Below are 20,366 nucleotides of genomic sequence, written 5' to 3' on the forward strand. Positions count from 1 at the left end.
TGCTTGATACTACAGGTGATGGAAAGCAGGTGAAGCCTATTGCTCTCACATAAAGCAAAAAATTCCCTTGGAAAAATCAGGGGGCTCTTCACTAGAACTCTGGTCTGTAGGTTTTAGGAGAAACTGATAAATGTATTTCATGTATAGATACTTCAGAATTTGTATTAGTATTTATATTCATATGCTAAAATACTGTGAGGTAGATATTTCTGAAATTGAGAGGTCTTCTGGAGTGGATGATCTGACCTACAAAATCCTAACTGAAGGCCAGATGACTTCATAATAAAACTCTCTTTCCTGTAGCAGTCAAGAATCATTAGTTGTTTTTTTTTTTTTTAAATTTAGATTCAGATTTTCCAGCATCTAGTTGCCTGTTCTTGCGTCTTAAATGAAAGACACAATTCTGAAATACAGGATGTAGGATTTAATACTGAATTGAGCAAAAGTGGTTGTACTTTTAATAATTAATTTAATACTTGAGCACTAAAATCTTTGTTAAATTCTATCTTTAAGAAAATAAATTGAAGAATGGGTGGTTTGACTCAAGACATTTGGAAGTTAGTCCTTTTGAAAATTGCATAATTTTATTACTGTATTATTGATTTCTCATGAGTGTTTCACTTCCAGTAATAAATACAGCCTTGTCAGCTTTTTAGTTGACATTAATTCCTAGCATGTTATTGTTCTGCTTACCGTAATAACATCTAGTACTGCAAAGAGCCGAACAGGAGAGCTAGAAAAAAATACTATCAAGAGGAGCTTTCTGATTACTCTTTCAGAGAATTGTTATCTAAGCATGTGCACGAGCTTGAACTTAAAGAAAAAACTGAGTATGCAATACTGGAAGTTGGTCCAGGATCATCGTTACAGCTTGTCCAAGACAAAGCTTGTCTCTTCAACTAACTACAGAAGATGGTTAATGTCCACGTGTCTGTCCTAATAAGAGAGGGAACAAAATCGTCTAGATATGAAATAAGGTGAGATAAGTTGTGATTTTGTTCATTTTTCATAATAATATGGTAATAATACATTGGTAATTCATAGATGGGCATACTTATAATGACAAAAATATACTTCAGTAAATAGCTAAATAAAGGATTACTGTTGCTGTAGTTCTACAGATGTATTTTAATCATTTTCCAAAAATTTGATGTGTGTGCCTGAAAATAAGAACAGGGCATTATAGATTATTGGTTTATTTGCTTAGTAGGTATTTTGTTAATGAAAGAACATCGGCATAACAATGTGATGTTACACAATTTGCTAATTTGCACTTTTAAAATAGCTTTGTTTTAGACATGTTACTAGGTTAAACTCTTTGTTTAAGTAGCTGACTAATCTTACAGAGAGATTTAAAAAGCGAGCTGCAGTACCTCAGTAGCCTAGTATACAAATTCCACAACATTTATATAGTTTATGTCTGCTTACAAGATAACTTCAAGAACATACAAACGAACGCTCTGAAACTAAGAGCTTCTATACACATTACAGAGCTTCTGTAGACTTCACAGGTATTAAAGTCATGTCATCATGTCATGTTAAATTCCTGATTTTCTGGACTGGAGAATTAAAGCTGAATGAATCTTCTTCTGTGTCAGTTCTGCTCTCAGTGCTCTTAAATCAGATGCTGCCTGCTTTCTCATCTGCAGAAGAACAAGTAATGTAAGGAATTGCAATTTAAGGAAGTTTTTGGAGTAGACATGCATATGGGTTTATATACTAAGAGTGAATTTTATACAGGATGAATGAATGCAGGATAGACCTTTCATCTTTAAAATTTTACATGTCTAATTAGCCTAGTTATAGCACAGCTTTCTTCTGTACTTTGCCTTGGTGTTTTTAAGAGAGAACTGTGAAATTCATTTACTTTCCACTCCTTGTTATACAATGCAGGAAGCATAACAAGTACATCCACCTTAGATATGTTGGGTTTGCATGGCAAAAAAGTTTCTGGTAGAGGGCATTTGACACTGTCCCGCACAACATCCTTGTCTCTAAATTGGAGAGACATGGATTTGACAGATGGACCACTCAGTGGATAAGGAACGGGCTGGATGGCCGCACTCAGAGTTGTGGTCAATGGCTCAATGTCCAAGCTGCAACCAGTGACGAGTGGTGTTCCTTAGGAGTCAGTATTGGGACTGGTGCTGTTTAACATCTTTGTTGGCAACACAGACTGTGGGGTAGAGTGCACCCTCAGCAAGTTTTCTGACGACACCAAGCTGTGTGGTGCGGTCGACACGCTGGAGGGAAAGGGTGCCATCCAGAGGGTCCTGGACAGGATTGAGAGGTGGCCCGTGCAAACCTCATGAAATTCAACAAGGCCAAGTGCAAGGCCTGCACGTGGGTCGGGGCAATCCCAAGCACAAATACTGTTTGGGCAGAGAATGGATTGAGAGCAGCCCTGAGGAGAAGGACTTGGGGTGTTGGTGGATGAGAAGCTCAACATGAGCTGTCAATGTGCACTTGAAACCGAGAATGCCAACCGTATCCTGGGCTGCATCAAAATAAGCGTGGCCAGCAGGTTGAAGGAGGGGATTTTCTGCCCCTTTACTCCACTCTGGTGAGACCCCACCTGGAGTACTGCATCCAGCTCTGGGGCCCACAACATAAGAAGGACATGGACCTGTTGGAGTGGGTCCAGAGGAGGGCCATGAAGATGATCAGAGGGATGGAACACCTCTCCTATGAAGACAGGCTGAGAGATTTGGGGTTGTTTAGTCTGGGGAAGAGCAGGCTCTGAGGGTACCTTATAGCAACCTTCCAGTACCTAAAGGGGCCCTCCAGGAGAGATGAGGAGGGACTCTTTTTCAGGTAATGTAGCGATAGGATGAGGGGTAACAGTTTTAAACTGAAAGAGGGGAGATAGATTGAGATGAGATATTGGGAAGAAATACTTTACTGTGAGGGTGGTGAGACACTGGAACAGGTTGCCCAGGGAAGTTGTGGATGCCCCATCCCTGGAAGTGTTCAAGGCCAGACTGGATGGGACTTTGAGCAACATGATCTAGTGGGGGTGTCCCTGCCCATGGCAGGGGGGTTCGAACTAGATGATCTTTAAGGTCCCATCCAACTCTAACCATTCTATGATTCTATGAAAGCTGAAAAGCTATGCAATCTGAAGGCCTGTACCACCATCTTCCTTCCAAAGGGAGCCATAGGCAGCACTGGTCTGGAATAAAGCAGGTGAAGAGGACTGATACCTGGTTGGACAGCCATTCTCCTTTTTTTTTTTTATTTCTGTCTACCATTTTTTTTCTCTTACCTATCATCAACTACTGATCAGTGCCTTACCAAGTATGTTCCTTCAATTACCTTTTGAGTGAAATGGGAATTTTATGAAAGAGATTGTGAAATTGCTTACATAGTACCTTGAAAATCTACGTTGCTTGAATGCCATGCATTCAAAATCATCTAATAATTGGTGGGTGTTCTGGAGTAATTTGGCTCAAGCGATAAAGTTACAATGACAACTAACACCATAAAATTAACAGCATAAACCAAGAACTGTTTAGCAAATATTTACATCACCTAATATTTCTGAAGATCTAAGCGTTTTTTTATACATAGTAACATTTCGACTGTTTTAATTAAAAGGCAGAGTACCTTAATCTCTATTATGAGTTTCATTTTTGTATCATCCAGCTTCCTCCTCAGTTGATCAAGTTCATGCTGCACTGTAGTAATCCGGATGATTGTGTAATTCTGTATGAAACAACAACAAAAAAACTTTACGTGCAGCATTAGTGCAGATCAGATCTCCTGAGTAACAGCACGTTGTTTTGCAATTATCTTTTATGGCTACTCCCCATTTATAATAAAAAGGCATACTTCAAATCATATATTTTTTTCCTCTCACAGGCTTAGCATCACTCTGTCACAGCACATTTATTGATGAGATTGCTACACTTGTGTAATGCTTAGTGCAGATAAAATCCTGGTTATACAGCACGTCTTTTCAGCAGTAGCTGGGGGTGGGCTGATCTTTGAATTAACCTGTAAAACTAAAATTCGTATTTTCAAAATGTACATTCTGAAAGTTGGCTCATGTAAGTCAGCTGTAGTCCCTTGAAGTCAGTAACATTGAGGGATGGGGTTGGGTGTGTACATGGTAATCTCTTGATGTTCCAAGCCTTTAAAAATGCTAATAAAGAGTCAGATTAAGCAAATGATGTGATAAAGTTGCCCATACAAGGAGTCATTAAGTGGTATCTGTAGCCTCTCATCTCTGAGCTCCTGCTGTAAGCTTCTCCCCACCCAGGGGTGTAGCTGCCTGCGTATAAGGGTCCAAGTCCCAGCTCTGTAACCCTGCTCAGACCACTGAGAAAGCAGGAAAGGTACACAGTCATTCAGGAAAAAACCAGGCGGAGCTGTCAGATTAGTTGGGGGCTACCGAGGAATCACCGTATTGTTGGGTTGAGTCACCAGTGCGGACAAAGCTGGTGGAAGAGCAGAAACTAGCAACAGCAGGATCTGTTCCCCCGATCCCGGCTCTTCCCACCTGACTCTGCCTGCCCGGCCAGCCAAGGCACCTCATGCAGCACAGGGCTGACGAGAGGTAGAGAGCATACCAGTCCTTAGGCTAATAGCTTATTAAATCCTGGCTATCTCCTCTGTGCCAGCCAATAAATAACTGCTGTATGCACATGAAGTTGTGCATTATCCTTCACATCAGGCCTCTTTGTGCCTAGCTGGAGAGACCTAAAAAACCCTGACATTGCCCCCAAAAGGAGCAATAACATATTTGAACACAGCTAGTTACATAATGTAATATCAACCCTATTAATATTTTTATATTGTAGATATTTATGTTATGATACCTCAGATAATACACATTTGCATATAATAGACACTCTTAGATTGTATATACACTCTCCCACCTTTCAGATACCAGAAAGGGACATTTTTTCCCCTAGTCTAGCTTCAGATTTGCCAACAGACTTGCTTCCATTAATGCACTTAGAAAATTAGCAGGTAAAACTATTGGGAAGGGTGTTTCCCCCTTTTCTTTTATCTTTTCTTTTTTTAATTCCTCTCTGAACTTCCCATGATTTGACACCAACAACATAACACAAGGCTCACAGTTGCACAATAGTTCAAGTGCAACCATTCCAACAGCCTCAGAGACGTTTCTTGTCCTCCAAACACAACTAGAATTCATTACCTCTGTACGTGAAATTTGGGATGATGAGAACAATATATAATTGAAAAATTCATTAATCATACTGAACAAAAGGGGATTTTGTTAAGAGAAGGTATTGTATAAATGCAAAGCCGAAAGAATCAAATGCTCAGACTCAAGCACCTCTTCATTTTTTTTTTGAGATGAATGGGCTGAAGTAATTCTATACATCAGCTCATTGAGGGGTATTTGGTTGTTAAAGCTAGCTTACAAGTCATTGGTTGGTGATTAATTTGTTACTTTAATTTATATTTTATGCCAAAAAATCAGGCTGTGTAAAAAGAGAGATTAAATAATACAAGCAAATACCTTGGAGTTTGTCATATTGTTTGGTCGTTTTCGACTCTCTCTGGCTTCCAATTGCAAGAGTAATTTCTGGTGGTAAAGCTCTAAATCTTGTCGCAGCTTGTTTAAAGCGTCCTCCAGTGAAACCGTAACTTTCTTAGTTTCGAAGTACTTCTTTTTCCATTCCTCACGAACTACACAGGAAAACAGGAATACTGTTTGGTCTTGTTCATCTTGTCATAAGGTCTATTGAAGTCAGTAATGACCAATTAATTTCACAAGGTTCAGTTGGCCAATACATGTGTCAAAACTATGCATAAGTTTCTTTGAAAAAAAACAATTAGTGAAAATCTTCATTAAAATGATATTTACTATAAATGCAACTGAATTTTCATAGAATCATAGAATAGTTTGGGTTGAAAGAGGCCTTTAAAGGTCATCTAGTCCAGCCTCCCCTGCAATAAGCAGGGACATCTTCAAGTAGATCAGGTTGCTCAGAGGCTCATCCAACCTGACCTTGAATGTTTCCAGGGAGGGGGCATCTACCACCTCTTTGGGCAACCTGTTCCAGTGTTTCACCACCCTCTTGCAAAAAATTTCTTCCTTATATCTAGTCTAAATCTACCCTCTTTTAGTATAAAGACATTACCCCTTGTCCTATCACAACAGGCCCCAATAGTTTGTCCCCATCTCTCCTGTAGGCCCCCTTTAAGTACTGAAAGGCTGCAATAAGGTCTCCCCAGAGTCTTCTCTTCTCCAGGCTGAACAACCCTAACTCTCCCAGCCTCTCCTTACAAGAGAGGTGCCCCAGCCCTGTGATCATGTTCGTGGCCTTCTTCTGGACCTGCTCCAACAGGTCCATGTCTTTCCTGTGCTGAGGGACAATTTTCACACAATCACCTGCAACAAAAGGCTCTATCTGTCCACCGAGATATAACATGAAAGTTCATTCAGCCTGGCTGTTCTACAGGTTTCAACTGCACCATAAGCACTCCCGACCTGTGAAGACTGGTACACCCACCACAACTTTACTGTAGCAGAATATTTAGCACTGTAGATTTATGCAAAACTTGAGCTCTGCAGAGCCAAAGCTTTTTGAACAGCTTAGTTTAACACAGAAGTCCAAAGATTATGGGAAACAGTTATTTACCTTTGCACTTAACTATGATTCCTCCTATGTTGTTAATGTGCTATCAACAGCTGGCACATAAATCTCCCCGTATCTAATATGGCAGACTTATGACCACATACTTCCACTAACCTTTATTTTACCTAGCTGGATAACATAATTTAAGACAGTGCAGGAACCATTTAGGGCTTATCTCATCAGGGTAAATTAGCTTGCCTTGCAGCTTCATGCTACTACAGATTCACTGCTTCAAGTACCCAATTTTGGGTTTTTTTTTAAATACAACTTCACCATGCTGCAGAGTGCAGTTTAGCCATGCCCTTAGAGAATAACTGGAAGAATTGGTTCATCTACTCCTTTCAACAAAGCTACTAATAATAGTTGAGAATCCTAGTGATTTAGCTGTATTTAAGTACAGAGAGAATGCTCTCAAAACATCAAAGCGATTAAATTTCATCTCTGCATAACTGGAATGTGACTTAGGGAGGATAGTTTAAGTATAAACTTGAAAATAATTTTACAAATTAAATTTGGGTGGGATTTCACTGAGATTGTTACACTGTTAAAAAACAAGGTTTGTTAAGCTTGTCAGGACAGGCTTGTAACTCCCATACCATAAGCTGAATAGCTTTAGATAGCTGGAAGATGATAGGATGAACTCTGTGATTCTATGAAGAAAAAGTCCTATGCTGGCAATTTGACTAGAAGCCCTAGCAACACAGTAAAAACTCAGGTTTAGAATGGGTCAGCTGTCCTGGGCCTCAAACAGTAAATCAGCCTGCAGGAGCTTTCTGGGCGCTATATGTACATAGGACACAACTGGAATGGTTTATAAAAGCCAGGATATTTTTAGATTTATAAGACTGCCACAAAAAAATGGAAGGAAACATTGCAACCTTGAATCTTTCCAGCATGCTATTATACACATGAGCCTTCTTGGAGCTATTGATTAGCAAACTGCTCTCTCTCTGTAATTAAGCTCACTGACAAGGAGACAGATATGACATTGGTTTCAGTGTCATTTCTCAATCATTCCAAATTCCAAAATAAACTAAAAGTGTACCATGATATCTCTTCAGCTTATTTTGTTCCAGCAGCCCCTTAGCTTTTTTGATCAGTTCTTCTCTATTTTTTTCCATGTGCCTTCTGTCTTTCTTCATCTGTTGCAATTGTTCTACCATCTTGTTTTCTGAAGATATTATAACTATATTTAGCAAGCATGTAAGTACTGTAAATAGGTAGCATTAATCAAGATTTTTGTAATGCACCCATCATAAATCATGTCAAGAGCTCTGTCATAACAGGCAGTAGAAATTCTTTTATTTTAATAAACTACCTCTAACTTTTTGAAACGTCTGGTGCTTTAGAAAAAAGTGAGAAATCCAGCATGCATCCAGGCATTCATACACGCACACAAACTAAGCACCTTTTATATGCCTAAGGAATGTATGACTAAAACTGTATATTCAAGATCTATATGCACCGCATACGTAGAAAACTCTTGCCACATGAAGCCGAAAAAGCTTCCAAAAGACTATCTCCTGCTCAAAATACTTTGCGATATAAACAAACTGTAGCAAAATCTTGCCTTAAACTCCAGCTGGTCATAGGCAGGACAGTACCTCAGACTTTCACTAGTCTGCAACAACAGGTTAATCACTTACTGTCTTCTTACTGTCCTCCTCCTCCATGACAGCAGAGGATCCTCAGCACTACTACTAGTGGCTTTCTTTGCTACGTTCTCACTTGAGCCAGGCAGCATTTCATCTGGTCTCCCTCCTTTTCTTCTTCCATCCCCAAGTCCACAAGCTGGGTTTTCTAATGAGCACTGGGAACCTGCTATGCTCTATGAACAGCCCATGCAATTATAAATGCCTGGAATTTTCCAACCACAAATTAAAATTTGGAACAATACTGTGAATGAATGTAGGTATGAATTCTTTCATAAAGTAGGTATTTCTGTCTTCATTAACTATTCAGTCTTAATTAAATATTCACTTCCCTTCGATTTCTTGGAATCATATACTCACTTGCTACCTGAATTGCCGGAACTTGAGCTGGATTTACAGAGAGTGCCAGAAAAGGTGGACTAGGAGGCGAAATATATTCTTTTGGACAAGTACGGTTTTGCTTGTTTTTATCTGCCTATAGAGTCAGAAGACACAACTGTAAGTACATTACTCATAATCCTGAATAGTAACATTAGACATATGCCCTGAAATTGGCCTGAGTGAATGGGAGGGCTAAATCTGAATTCTGCATATAAGCTGTTTTATTGTGTTACCAGTACAAATGATGACTAAATTACAAACAGCTGGACCTCTGCAATAACACTAGAACACTAAACACTTACATTGCAGAGAACATATGGACAAAAATGTAGACTTGCTAATTGTTCTTGTCCATGTCCATAACCCCACAAGTTACTGACACTCCCATGCAAGACCAGGAATAAGGGGCCTTAAAACTGCCATCTGGCTCATTGCTTGTAAAGTCTGGACTGCCAATTTCTAAAATAAAATTTATAACAGCAGATTTTCAATTTCTTTATTATTTTCATAAGACTCCACTACAATCATTTCTGTGCAAGAGCTCACAGATGACAGTTAACAGTGACAGCTATAGTGCTGTATCATTGCATGTGGGTGCTGAGTTTTCCTAAATGTGCTCTTATTCTGATTCTATGACTACATCATAGAATTGTAGAATTGTATAGGTTGGAAGGGACCTTTAAGATCATCTAGTCCACCCATCAACCTAACTCTGATAAAAACCATCACTAAACCATGTCTCTAAGCACTATGTCAACCCATCTTTTAAATACCTCCAGAGATGGTCACACATACGTTTTAAAGGATTTTATTGTTTTTATCAGAAGTTTTGCTTGGCTTGAGAGACAACAAATTTATCCCATAGAAATATGAAATTATAAAAATGCCACCAAGAAAAACAATAAAATGTTACTGTCAAGAAACTAAAAAAAAAATCAGCTAACATAAGACTGAGATAATTACTGAATGTGTACTTCCTGTTAAATTAAACCAGAGATAGAACTTTTGTTGATTTCATTGTTTAGAACTAGAGTTGATTTTTCATCAGCAAATCTGCAGAGTAGCAGCGGATGAATTAACTTTTCTCAATTACTTTCAAACCTACATTTGAGTATTTCATATTTCTAATGAGTTACCTGTCTTATAAAATTAGACTATTTCTATGTGGAGGACTGCTTATTGCTCCAGATTACTAAGAATACGTTACCTTGAAAAACACACCTGATCATCCAGTTTTTCACCAGGATCAGCTATAGACTTGCTAGTTCCGTATTGCTGCAAGCTAAAGATAAAACCAAAGAAACAAGTGAAAGTGAAAATAAGTTTCTAGATATATATATCAATATTATCCATTATTTTAGCAGAATCCTTATTTACTAACCTTTGTTTTTTGTGTACATATTCTGTGGTTTGCTCTTCCATTATTTTAAGAATTCCAGCATCCTGTGTTCTGTCTCTTCTGCATTTGGTATCTTTTTGGTGGTCGTTATTGTCTGTGTTTGCTAGTTCTGTGACAGGGTAGCGATGATCAAAATATATAAATTACACTCATAAAATTCAAGTTGTTTTGACTGTCAATGCCTGGACTTTCCAACCTGTATTAGAAATTCACTGCATCAATCCAATAAATAATGCTATCTCTGGGGCTTGGAAATTTTGTGTGAATCACAGAGGAAAGAAGAAAAAAATAAGCTTTTTTTTTTTTTGAGAATTTCTATCTAACTAATTCTTGGTAACTAGTACAAGAAATATTACCACAGATAAGAAAACCACTTAATTATTTCACCTTCCCTAAACTAATTCTGTGTCTAACAACTTCTGCCTTTCAGAGCAAAATGTTTTGCATTTAAATGTTAATGAATAAACATTATCTGCTTTAAAATATATACAATAAATATTTCAAAAGAAAATTACTGACAGACTTCACCTTTGCTACTACAAAACCCTACATCCTTCATCATTCAAAATAAAGTTATGGAAAACTTTTCAGTTACTTATTTACATATATATTTGCATATTAAGTGGTCTCATACTTAATATCAGTTAACATGATGATGGAGAGACAAAGCTATTTTTGACACATTATGACTGGAAACTGAAATTACTGAAAAGCCATCCATGAAAGCTTTTTCTAATACACTCTCCAGACACGTCTTGTATTGAAATTTTTGTTTTGTTACTCAAAGTGTGGGATACCCAGAAAATAATTCTAACTGAGATCTGTAAGGTGCCCATATCTATGAAAAACTGAATATTGCCTCATTCAATAATTACTCATTAAAAATTTGCAATAAAGACCATCTTTTTTACATTAACTGTAAAATTCTGCTCAAATATTAAGACTTATCATTCAAAAGTATTTCCTCAAAAACAATTTATATTATAATTTTTATGCTAATATAGCAATAGTCATTCAAATCCTATTTAAATGCATCAGTTCTTTCTTGGTAATCACTAAAAATTAAGAATATTAAGAACATTATATAACCTTCCAGGGACTTAATGTCCCTCAGTATCCCCAAGACATCCCATTTCAAAAGAAGCAGTAGTTAATAGATCTCTTCCAAGTAACATTTTCTGTTGTGGCACAGAACTGTTATCCTGTTAATGTGTGCTTTGAACCTCTCCATACTTTTGTATTATTTTCACTGTAGTCTGCTCAAGGAGTTCTCTCACCTCTCAGTTTTAGGAATGTCACTGTTCAATAATGTATAAACATACATTATATGGGGGGGGGGGGGAGGAAACACTTCCTCTCAGTAGTAATACAGCCATGGATAAGAGGACAATGAAAATGGAAGTAAATAAATGCTTTCCCTGATATTCTGGTATCAAGATTTTTTTCATTTAAAACTGCTGTTGAATTATGGAATCATTATCCTCCAATAGCTGCTTAATTTTTTTTTTTCATGTAAGTAAGATTAGACAAATGCATCAACTATATAAAGTGTTCCCTATATCAGTACACAGTGAAAAAGAACTCATTCAAATTAAAACTACAGCTCTTTGAAAGACATTATTATTTAAAAAATTAGAATACTGTTCTGATAGCAATATTCCAACTCATACTTTAACTATAGTTTTCTTAAAACTTAGCTTTACTCTGTCAACTTCCTAAAAAGCATGCTTTAGCAAAAAGATGAAAATGAACAGTTGTACCCTTTTGATATTTAATGTGATTTTGGAGTGCTTGATTATTCTGGCCTTGGTCATCACTGTGGTTTACATGAAGAGTAAGAGCAGTTCCTCTGGCTTTGTCATTCCACTTGGGAGTGTTATGTTTTTTTTGATCCTGGCTGAGATGATTTTGCTGAGGGGTCTGTAATACCATATCACTCTCTCCAGACTCCCAATCTGCACGATTTGAATGACTTGGTGTGAAGAAAGATCCATTGGATCCATTTGGATCTGCATTATAATTATTAGAAAACAGAATAGTATTTTATTGTAAATGTTAACAATATTTATTCTTCTCCTTTCATCCCCCTCCCCCACTGCATTGGTTAAACTTACCTTTTTCTCTAAACTGCACAGTTTTTTCTTGAATCCTGTTGTTATGGTCTTGCTTATGTTCTGTGGGCAAAACTGGAACAGGTTCTCTCTCACCCCATCCCACAGGACTGTGCACTACCTGATTTTCTAGCTGATGAGTGCTTTGTATGCTTTCTAAAAACTGTTTGCTCTTTTCAGGTGTTTTGGGGGGAAGACTGGATAATCTTGATCCATGAGCAAACCTATTACCTTCTGCACTAAAGTGATGTCTTTGTTGAGTTGATGATGATAATGGATAAACATCTTCAAAGTATTCCACTCCAGGTAACAAATATAATTCAGGATAAAGAGCCTAAAATATGCAGTATATTTATCAGACAGGACAAAAGAGGAAATGTACAACGTAAAAAGATTCTGAAAATGATACCTTAAAAGCCATTCAATACATACATACGGAGGAGCAAATAACTCCAGTTTCAGTTCTGTTTCCTGCTTTGCTTTCACCTTGGAAGAGAAAAAAATTGAAGCATAACCAATAAAATACCTTTTTATCAATACTGTTGCATATAATTTATTTTCTATATTCTGTTATCAATAATCTTTACATACTACATTTTTTCTTAACGAGCACTATCTTCTGTAGTGGCCTGCTGCGGAAGGAGGAACACGGACTACTATTCTATTTTCTGACATGGCACTGAAACTTTCTCTATTTTTCAAAATCTCAATCAGACCCACAAGAGTACATGGATGTACTGAATAATTTTTTTATATCCTTCGCACTTTCTCTTATGGTTCAAAGGACTTGATCCAACAGTCACAGAAGAAGAAAGTCTTACACTGTCTTTACCAAAAGTTGCTTCAAGCTGAATCTGGATAGAAATGCTAAGTCTCACATAATTTTTGCTATTCACCTGATACAATACTGCAAAATATTTAATGAATATAGGAAAAAAAAATATTTACTACTCTCCTATGTCTTCTTGCATTTATTCTTTGTCTTGATATTTTTTGTGATACACTTTCAGATTTCAACACTCATCCTAATAACAAAGTCTAAGATAATCAATGTATATTTGAAAAATGTGCTCCAGTAGAACAAAAAAAAAAAAAAAGAAAGAAAGGAAATCTGAGCTTACATTTAAATAATGAAATTGAACTAAACATGGGGCCAAATTCTTTTCTGAATATGGCCAGGTAATGTCATTGATTTACTGTTAGAGACACAGGCTATATGCAAGAAAAAGAGGAGCAAATGTACACAGCTTTGGCTTAGGCTTATTTTTTATTTAAAGACCCGTACTTGCAAGTAGGGTACAGCTCTTATTACTGCTTACATTGTTACTGTTGTGAAACAGAAGACTGGGGGTGGGTGGAACACACTCAACAAATATTTGGTCATTGAGAGTTATGGTCATTGAGTTCAATGAGGTTACCATGACCCTAAACAACAAATAAACCAGTTAGTTTGTTTATTGCTTTACACTTTGTTATAAAGTTAAATATCAAGCAACAGTAAATACTCCAAATTAAAATCTTCACTTGTATCTACCAATATCTTTAATTCTCAATTAAAGTAAAATATTTTATTAAATTCCTGACATTCTAAAGGAAGCTGGAAAATGTCTCCATTTATCTCAGAACTATCATTGGGGAAGAAAATATACCATCTTACTTACTATGGCGCAGTTAAAAACACCTCAGTTCTCTGAAGACATATGCACATTTTCAGATTCAGATTGTGTCACAGTCTTTAAGTTTCTCTTCAGATTTTTCCACCTAGTTTTTGCACATGACTTAATATTTATTCTGCTTTTCTGTGTAGGTAATTTTAGTAATAACTCAACTACAAATGAAATAAACAGCAGCACCAAATTTCCAGCTTGTAAATAATTTCCAAATCCGTGAGAAACAGAGGTGAAATGAGAAGTGAAAAAAAAATATCCCAGACTTATGTACATCACTTAAGTCTTCGTGTATTACACAAACTTTCAGTTGGGCTCATTTTCAAGTTTATTTACTCTTCAGCTGTAGTTTGTAAGATAAAAATATATAGAGAATCAATGTGAGGAACAGTTATGATTCAGAGATGCAGGTTTTTGATTACATAAATGTCAGGCTGTACTACTGGATGAACCAGTGGAACACAAATGTACATCCAGAGAAGTTTTCATTCAGAGACTGATCTTTAAAGGCTTTTAGGCTGGTCATAGCAGTAAACATTAAACAAACTCTGACTTACTCAGCCTCCATTGCAAATTCTTCAAGCGCCATATTCCCAAGAATGTACTGGTAATAATGACCATAGGGGGATTTTTTCTTTAATGCAACCAGATTTGTCATATTTAGTCTATTGACTTATCAAAACTAGCATCTCTTCACTGGATCACAACTAATTACATCTGATACTTTAAAGGGTGTTTCTAATATACCTGTCCAGCTGTGCCTTTGTGTTTGGGGAAGTAGATGTGCTCTGACAAGACCTTATGCTCCAGCATGTTTAAAAACAAAGGCTAACAGTGCTCCTCAAGTTCTCTCTTCTATTTTCCTGTGATATTATCTAATCTGCAGGAAAAAAATCTGTGGTTTATATTATAAAGCAGAAGACCACTAAAGGAAGAAAATAATAACTTACCACTGCTAGTTTTTTCCCAATGCATTTTAAAAATTTGAATTTATCTGCAACTGCAACTCCACCCAGGTATTCTCCAAGCTTCTCCCGTAGCGCTCTTAATGTGATGTGAGGAGACACCCTAGAATGATGTTATTCATTAATACATATGTAAGATCAAATAATGCTGGCTTTTCATAGAATCATAGAATGGTTTGGGTTGGAAGGAACCTTAAAGATCATCTAGTTCCAACCCCCCTGCTATGGTTGGTGGAAACTTCACCAGACTGCCACGACTTCTCAAGTATGATGGATAGTGGCTTAGCAACTTGCATCTCATCAGGTCTGATGGTCTTGTGCACCTTCAGATTCCTTAGATGGTGTCGAACCTGATCTTTTCCTACAGTGGGCAGTTCTTCATTCTCCCAGTCCCTGCCTTTGCCTTCTGCAACTTGAGCAGTGTGGCTAGAGCACTTGCCAGTGAAGACTGAGGCAAAAAACTCATCAACCTCAGCCTTCTCCATATCCTAGGTAACCAGGTCTCCTGTTTCCTTCCGGAGAGGGCCCACATTTTCCCTAGGCTTCCTTTTATCACTGACATACCTACAGAAGCTTTTCTTGTTGTCCTTGATGTCCCCAGCCAGATTTAACTCTATCAGGGCTTTAGCTTTCCTAACCTGATCCTTGGCAGCTTGGACCATTTCTCTGTATAACTCCCAGGCTACCTGTCCTTGCTTTCACCCTCTGTAGTTACTAAGAGGGAGAAGATAACACTATACTTAGTAAGAGGGGGAAGAAAATGCTATATACTTGCTGGTTTGCATGACCAAAAATGGCAACTATGTCCTGGAACTGCACCTAATTACATACAGGCCAGAGAGTCTTGGTGTGGTAGAGTCAGAACGTTGTATCACGTCATGGTAGACTGTATTACAAGGGCAGTCGTAACATTAACTAGCAACATTCATATTTCAGGAACCCCATAAAAGTGAGAATATGAAAGTAGCTGAAATTTGAAAATTACTCCTTCAGAACACTCTTGCTCATCTGCAGATGAATAACAAAAACATTGGAAACTATAGTCATGCATTTCCATACAGGTGACAGTTTCATGGGGCCGGTCCAGGACTGTAGAACGTACCTCTTCAAGCACTAAGAGCTAGAAGAGATGTCATCACTGTCCACCTTAAGTAGCAGGCACATTCCTTTGATTTCGTCTTCTTCAACACAAATTTACAGTTGGGTGTGTGCATGTGTACATGCAAATGTATTTTAAATCAAAACCAAACACTTCAGTGTGAACATTTCCACCATAGTTTGAGGATGAGAGAGCTGATGCAAATATGAATTGCATCATTTAATGTACTACTGGAAACCATGCAAATATTATAGTAATGAGCTCAGTATAAAAATCAACATAGAATAAAAAGCAACTCCACAGAACAAACCCAAATGTACAAGAGGCACACAAAAGCTCTGCAGCACAACATAAGCAACTCTAATTGCTCCTATGCTGCCATATAAAATAAACCAGTGAACAAATTCAGGCCTGAGACTCTTAATTACCCATGCTGATTAAGTGTTAGTATTCTACCTAGCATGATTTTGGCTTGGGGGATAGCACATGCCATTCTCAGTAAATAGTATAGACAAGAACATACCATCCCTTCAACTTGGACATGTCTTCAAAATCAACTTTTCAGGGTTTGTTTGTACTTTCAAGCAGTCCTATATGCCTCCATTTCATTTCCTGGGTATGTAAAAACACCCTCAAGTTTCATCTCATAAACACAGTACTTCAGTGGGCTACAGTGCTTTCCTTGCATTATTTCAAACACCTTGGATTTAGAGGATCTTCCTGAAGATGATAAATCTGCCTTGGAGCACAGGCATGCAGCAAAGGAGACCCAAGTCTGCAGAGGGGACACATCTAGGCCACACTGCTTGGTCTCCATACATTTAGCTCGTTTATTTCTTCCCCTTCTTCTTTATTGCCCACGCTTGTTGCAGATATTAGCCCTAATGTCATTTATTTCAAATGTATAAAGAAATATGGGAAAGATGGATACATAATTCAGTACACATCCTTCCAAGGTCTCACGTGAGAACAGAGATGACCTGTAATTCAAATATCTCTCATTCACTACCATTTCTTCAAGCTGATGTCTCAGAGAAGGTATGCCCCCTTGAATGGTCTCCTGAAACCCAATAAATGCAAACTCTTTGCATTTGCAAGTTCTAACGCTGCACATCGTTCACTGACAATGCCATCCAAACCAGTAAGGAAACCTAGATCTAAGGCATTTATGAACAGCAGGGAAAACATCTAAGTAACTGTGATGTATCGTGGGAGAAAATTATCTAGGTATACAGAACCTGAGATACAGGGCAGAAATTTATCTGAAAATTACTTGCCAGTGCAGCTGCTAGGAACATATAATAATATCTTTCTTACTTGCTGCCACTGGCTAGCAGAAGACTAGTCACATCCAAGTAATTTGCTTCAGGGTGTTCCTTTAAAAGTAATGCAAACTAGAGTTCATTGCAGCAATCTCATCTGGATATAACAAAAGTATGGCTCCTGTGGTGAGGAATGAGGAATAAAGAAAAGATCACAGAGGCTGCGAAACCAAGTTCATGGGAACAGGAACTCAGGGCCATAGACAATTACGCACTTTATATTTTCCTCTAATTTAATGATTAATGGAAACGGCCTGTACTTAGACCGAGGAATCCTTTGTTAAGCTGACTCAGACTGTACTAGGATTCTCAACCTGACTGGACGGTGCTATCAACAACACCCAAACAGCATGAGTACCAGCAAGGCTGCTGTTCCCTCTCCAGGGTTATAAGAGAAGGTTTTTTAAAATATTTTTTTGTTTTTAAAGACAGTGATACACTGGCTGGGTGCTAGCTATTGCTAATGCTAATGTACGTCAGCATTGCATAGTACCCATAGGATGATTAATTAGCAAGTATTTAAGACTCATTAGCAAGCAACAAATATGCAGACAGATATAAACCCACTGAAATCAATGAGAATCCTAATTTAAATTGATGGCTTAGAATTGAGTTGTGGTGAAATAAATTTACACTAGTGAACAGAGGGCAGTGACAGAGGTCAAGACATTTCATGTGATTGGAAGTTACTAGTCCAGACATGTGTTTTGCACCTCCGCTGGAGACCAGTACAGCAAACAAAACGGATACATACACTTATTTCCTCTGGTTTTGAGCAGCCTTTCAACAAAAGAAGCTGTGAGAATGAATACATTCCACCCTACATGCTCATACCTAACTGCTGTCAATCTCTTGAATATGGGCTACACAGTATATGGTCTTAAGTGGACAATAAAAGCCTAAATTTAAATTAGTTAAAACCCATATTCCCTGCAGTTTAAGCTAAATTGACAGGTTTTGCACAGGAGCAGACAAGGTGCATATAAAAGCTCCATTTCAACACACATCTTTACATTATTTGATTCTTCTACAACTTCTTACCACACTGGATACACACTGATTTTGCAAGTAAAGTGTTTAGGAGTATGAAACAAACTTTCAAAGTTATGAAAGATTAAAACTGCAACTCCCTGTGCCGGGCTTGGGCCTAGGACTGGAACTGGGGTGTGCTTTCACCATCTGAGAGCACACATAGCACACAGTGTTGTAGGTAACCTCTCAGAAATACTACTGAAGAAGAAAGAAGATACGCTGGTGGTTGCCTGGGCTGTAAAACATGGCTTAAGCTCTTTCTTTGGACTGAGAGGGTTCAGACTGTCATTTATTTCTGGGAAGTCAAAGGCTTTCACATGTTCATCAAGCTGCTCTGTCTTGAAGCTGGCACATTGCCAAAAAGAATTCAAGATTTTGATAATCAGACTTAAGGAGACAGAAAGAATGTAAGACTATGATTTTACAACATCAATTACTCTGCAGAAATACTAGCACTGCTCTGGAAGTGCGTTTCAATGGCCTACATCAAGGGTCACAATGAAGCCAAGCTTGATACAGTCCAAACAAACATAACGCTGGTCATGGGCACCACTTGCCCTCTAGAACTTATTAGAGAACAAGTCTCTTCTGACAGATGTAATCATGCTCTACAGAACAACAGCTAAATGACTGAAGAATAACATAAAGGACCTACCATGTACATGAAGCCCAAGACTATACTCACCTTATAAATCCAGCTGAGATAAACTTGCTAGTAAGAGCTACAGGAACTGTATTCAGCTTGAAGTTCCACACTTCTTCTGGGACATAAAAAACATGGAGCTCCACCAACTAAATAAAGTAAGAACAGATGATCATAACTGCAGATATATTATAATACTCTTCCTATATGCTTTGTTTTGCTTAGCTGGATTTTCAATTTCTGGAGGCAGGAATGGCTTCTTTGATGATAAAGCCTCACTCCTCTAGCCCATGTACTGACAATGATGACTAGATAGCAAAACCAGCAGTGAGTAGAGCAATTTGTGATTGAATGCCAGCTGACAGCATCAAAACAGGTCACATTAGAACAAGCTCAACAATGGAAATGAGAGCCTATGCTTGTGCTGTATGTCACTGTGACAGCAATGGAAAGAGCTTACCAAAAACAGTTGATCCTCTGGAGTGTGCCATGGATACAAGCATACTTCAGCTAAAATTCTACCTTTGTTCACCTCGTAAGTCCTAAAAGCTTGATCCAAATGTAGTAGAAAGCACCATAACTTGATCTTGCCAGCAAGAAAAAAATTTCAAAATATTTTGGGCCGTTGTTAATAATGTTAGCCACCTTGGAAGCACAGAAGTGCTCTTGGTAATGTCTGCAACAAGACTAACTAAGCCTGCTCTGAGTAAGGTTCACTTAGATTATGTTCAAACCCGTGGTAGTTCATGTCTGGGTCTTGATATTTTCAGTGAAAAATCAAAGTATTGACAAGGAAAATGCACTTCTGAAAAGCTTTCCCTATAACGAGAAGCCATGCAAATAAGTGATACAAAGTATTTCTGCAATTGTTTAGTTACTAAATGTGAACAAGAAAAGAATGCTTTCTATATATACTATGTTAGAAGCATGGGTTTTTTCCTCTCAGGCCTTCTAGAAATGGTGCAGTGTCACTTTTTTAATTTTTTATAGGAAATCTAAAAAATCTCTACGGAAAAGTACAAAAACTCTCACCTGTGATGTTTGTGGTCTCGTTTGACTGAACGACATGTTGATCCCTGTACTTGATGACCATGAATGCCAGGTGGGTTTTCTAATTTTCTTTTTGAGTGAAACATTCTTTAAGAATGAGTTTCATGACAAGCTGCTATGAGATAAGTTACTCCATTAATTTCCTTTATTTTAATTTACTGTTCTTCTTTCCATGTATGAAAAAAGTTGCTTCTGTGCTGAGGGAGAAAGCTTCCAGCTGACTGCAGACAAACAGACTCAACCACACCTTCTACACAAGGATCACCTAAGTAACTGGGGGAATTGCTAAACCACAGCCCTGCAGCTCTAAGAAGTCTGCCCTGGAGAATTTCCTCTTAACATTTTCTCTCCTTTCATAAAAATACTGAAGTTGTATATACATTTCTACACAACTGCACTGTATTCCTAAAGACACAGACCAAAACCCCCAC

General features: G+C 37.8%; 1 protein-coding gene across 1 annotated transcript; it reads right to left on the reverse strand.

Moving 5' to 3' along the window:
- Nucleotides 1-1,109: 1,109 nt before the first annotated feature.
- SPATA1 (spermatogenesis associated 1) lies at nt 1,110-19,953 on the reverse strand. Its single transcript, XM_074152267.1, has 13 exons — nt 19,918-19,953; nt 18,928-19,034; nt 14,775-14,892; nt 12,590-12,643; nt 12,161-12,491; nt 11,807-12,055; nt 10,029-10,155; nt 9,869-9,929; nt 8,627-8,741; nt 7,660-7,785; nt 5,492-5,661; nt 3,607-3,705; nt 1,110-1,643 (listed from the first exon to the last, which is right to left on the reverse strand). Exons 1-13 carry the CDS (start codon nt 19,951-19,953, stop codon nt 1,539-1,541), a joined length of 1,698 nt encoding a protein of 565 aa, XP_074008368.1. The 3' UTR covers nt 1,110-1,538.
- Between the last annotated feature and the right edge of the window lie 413 nt (nt 19,954-20,366).

This window comes from Numenius arquata, chromosome 8 (genome assembly GCF_964106895.1).
Source record: "Numenius arquata chromosome 8, bNumArq3.hap1.1, whole genome shotgun sequence".
NCBI lineage: Eukaryota > Metazoa > Chordata > Aves > Charadriiformes > Scolopacidae > Numenius > Numenius arquata.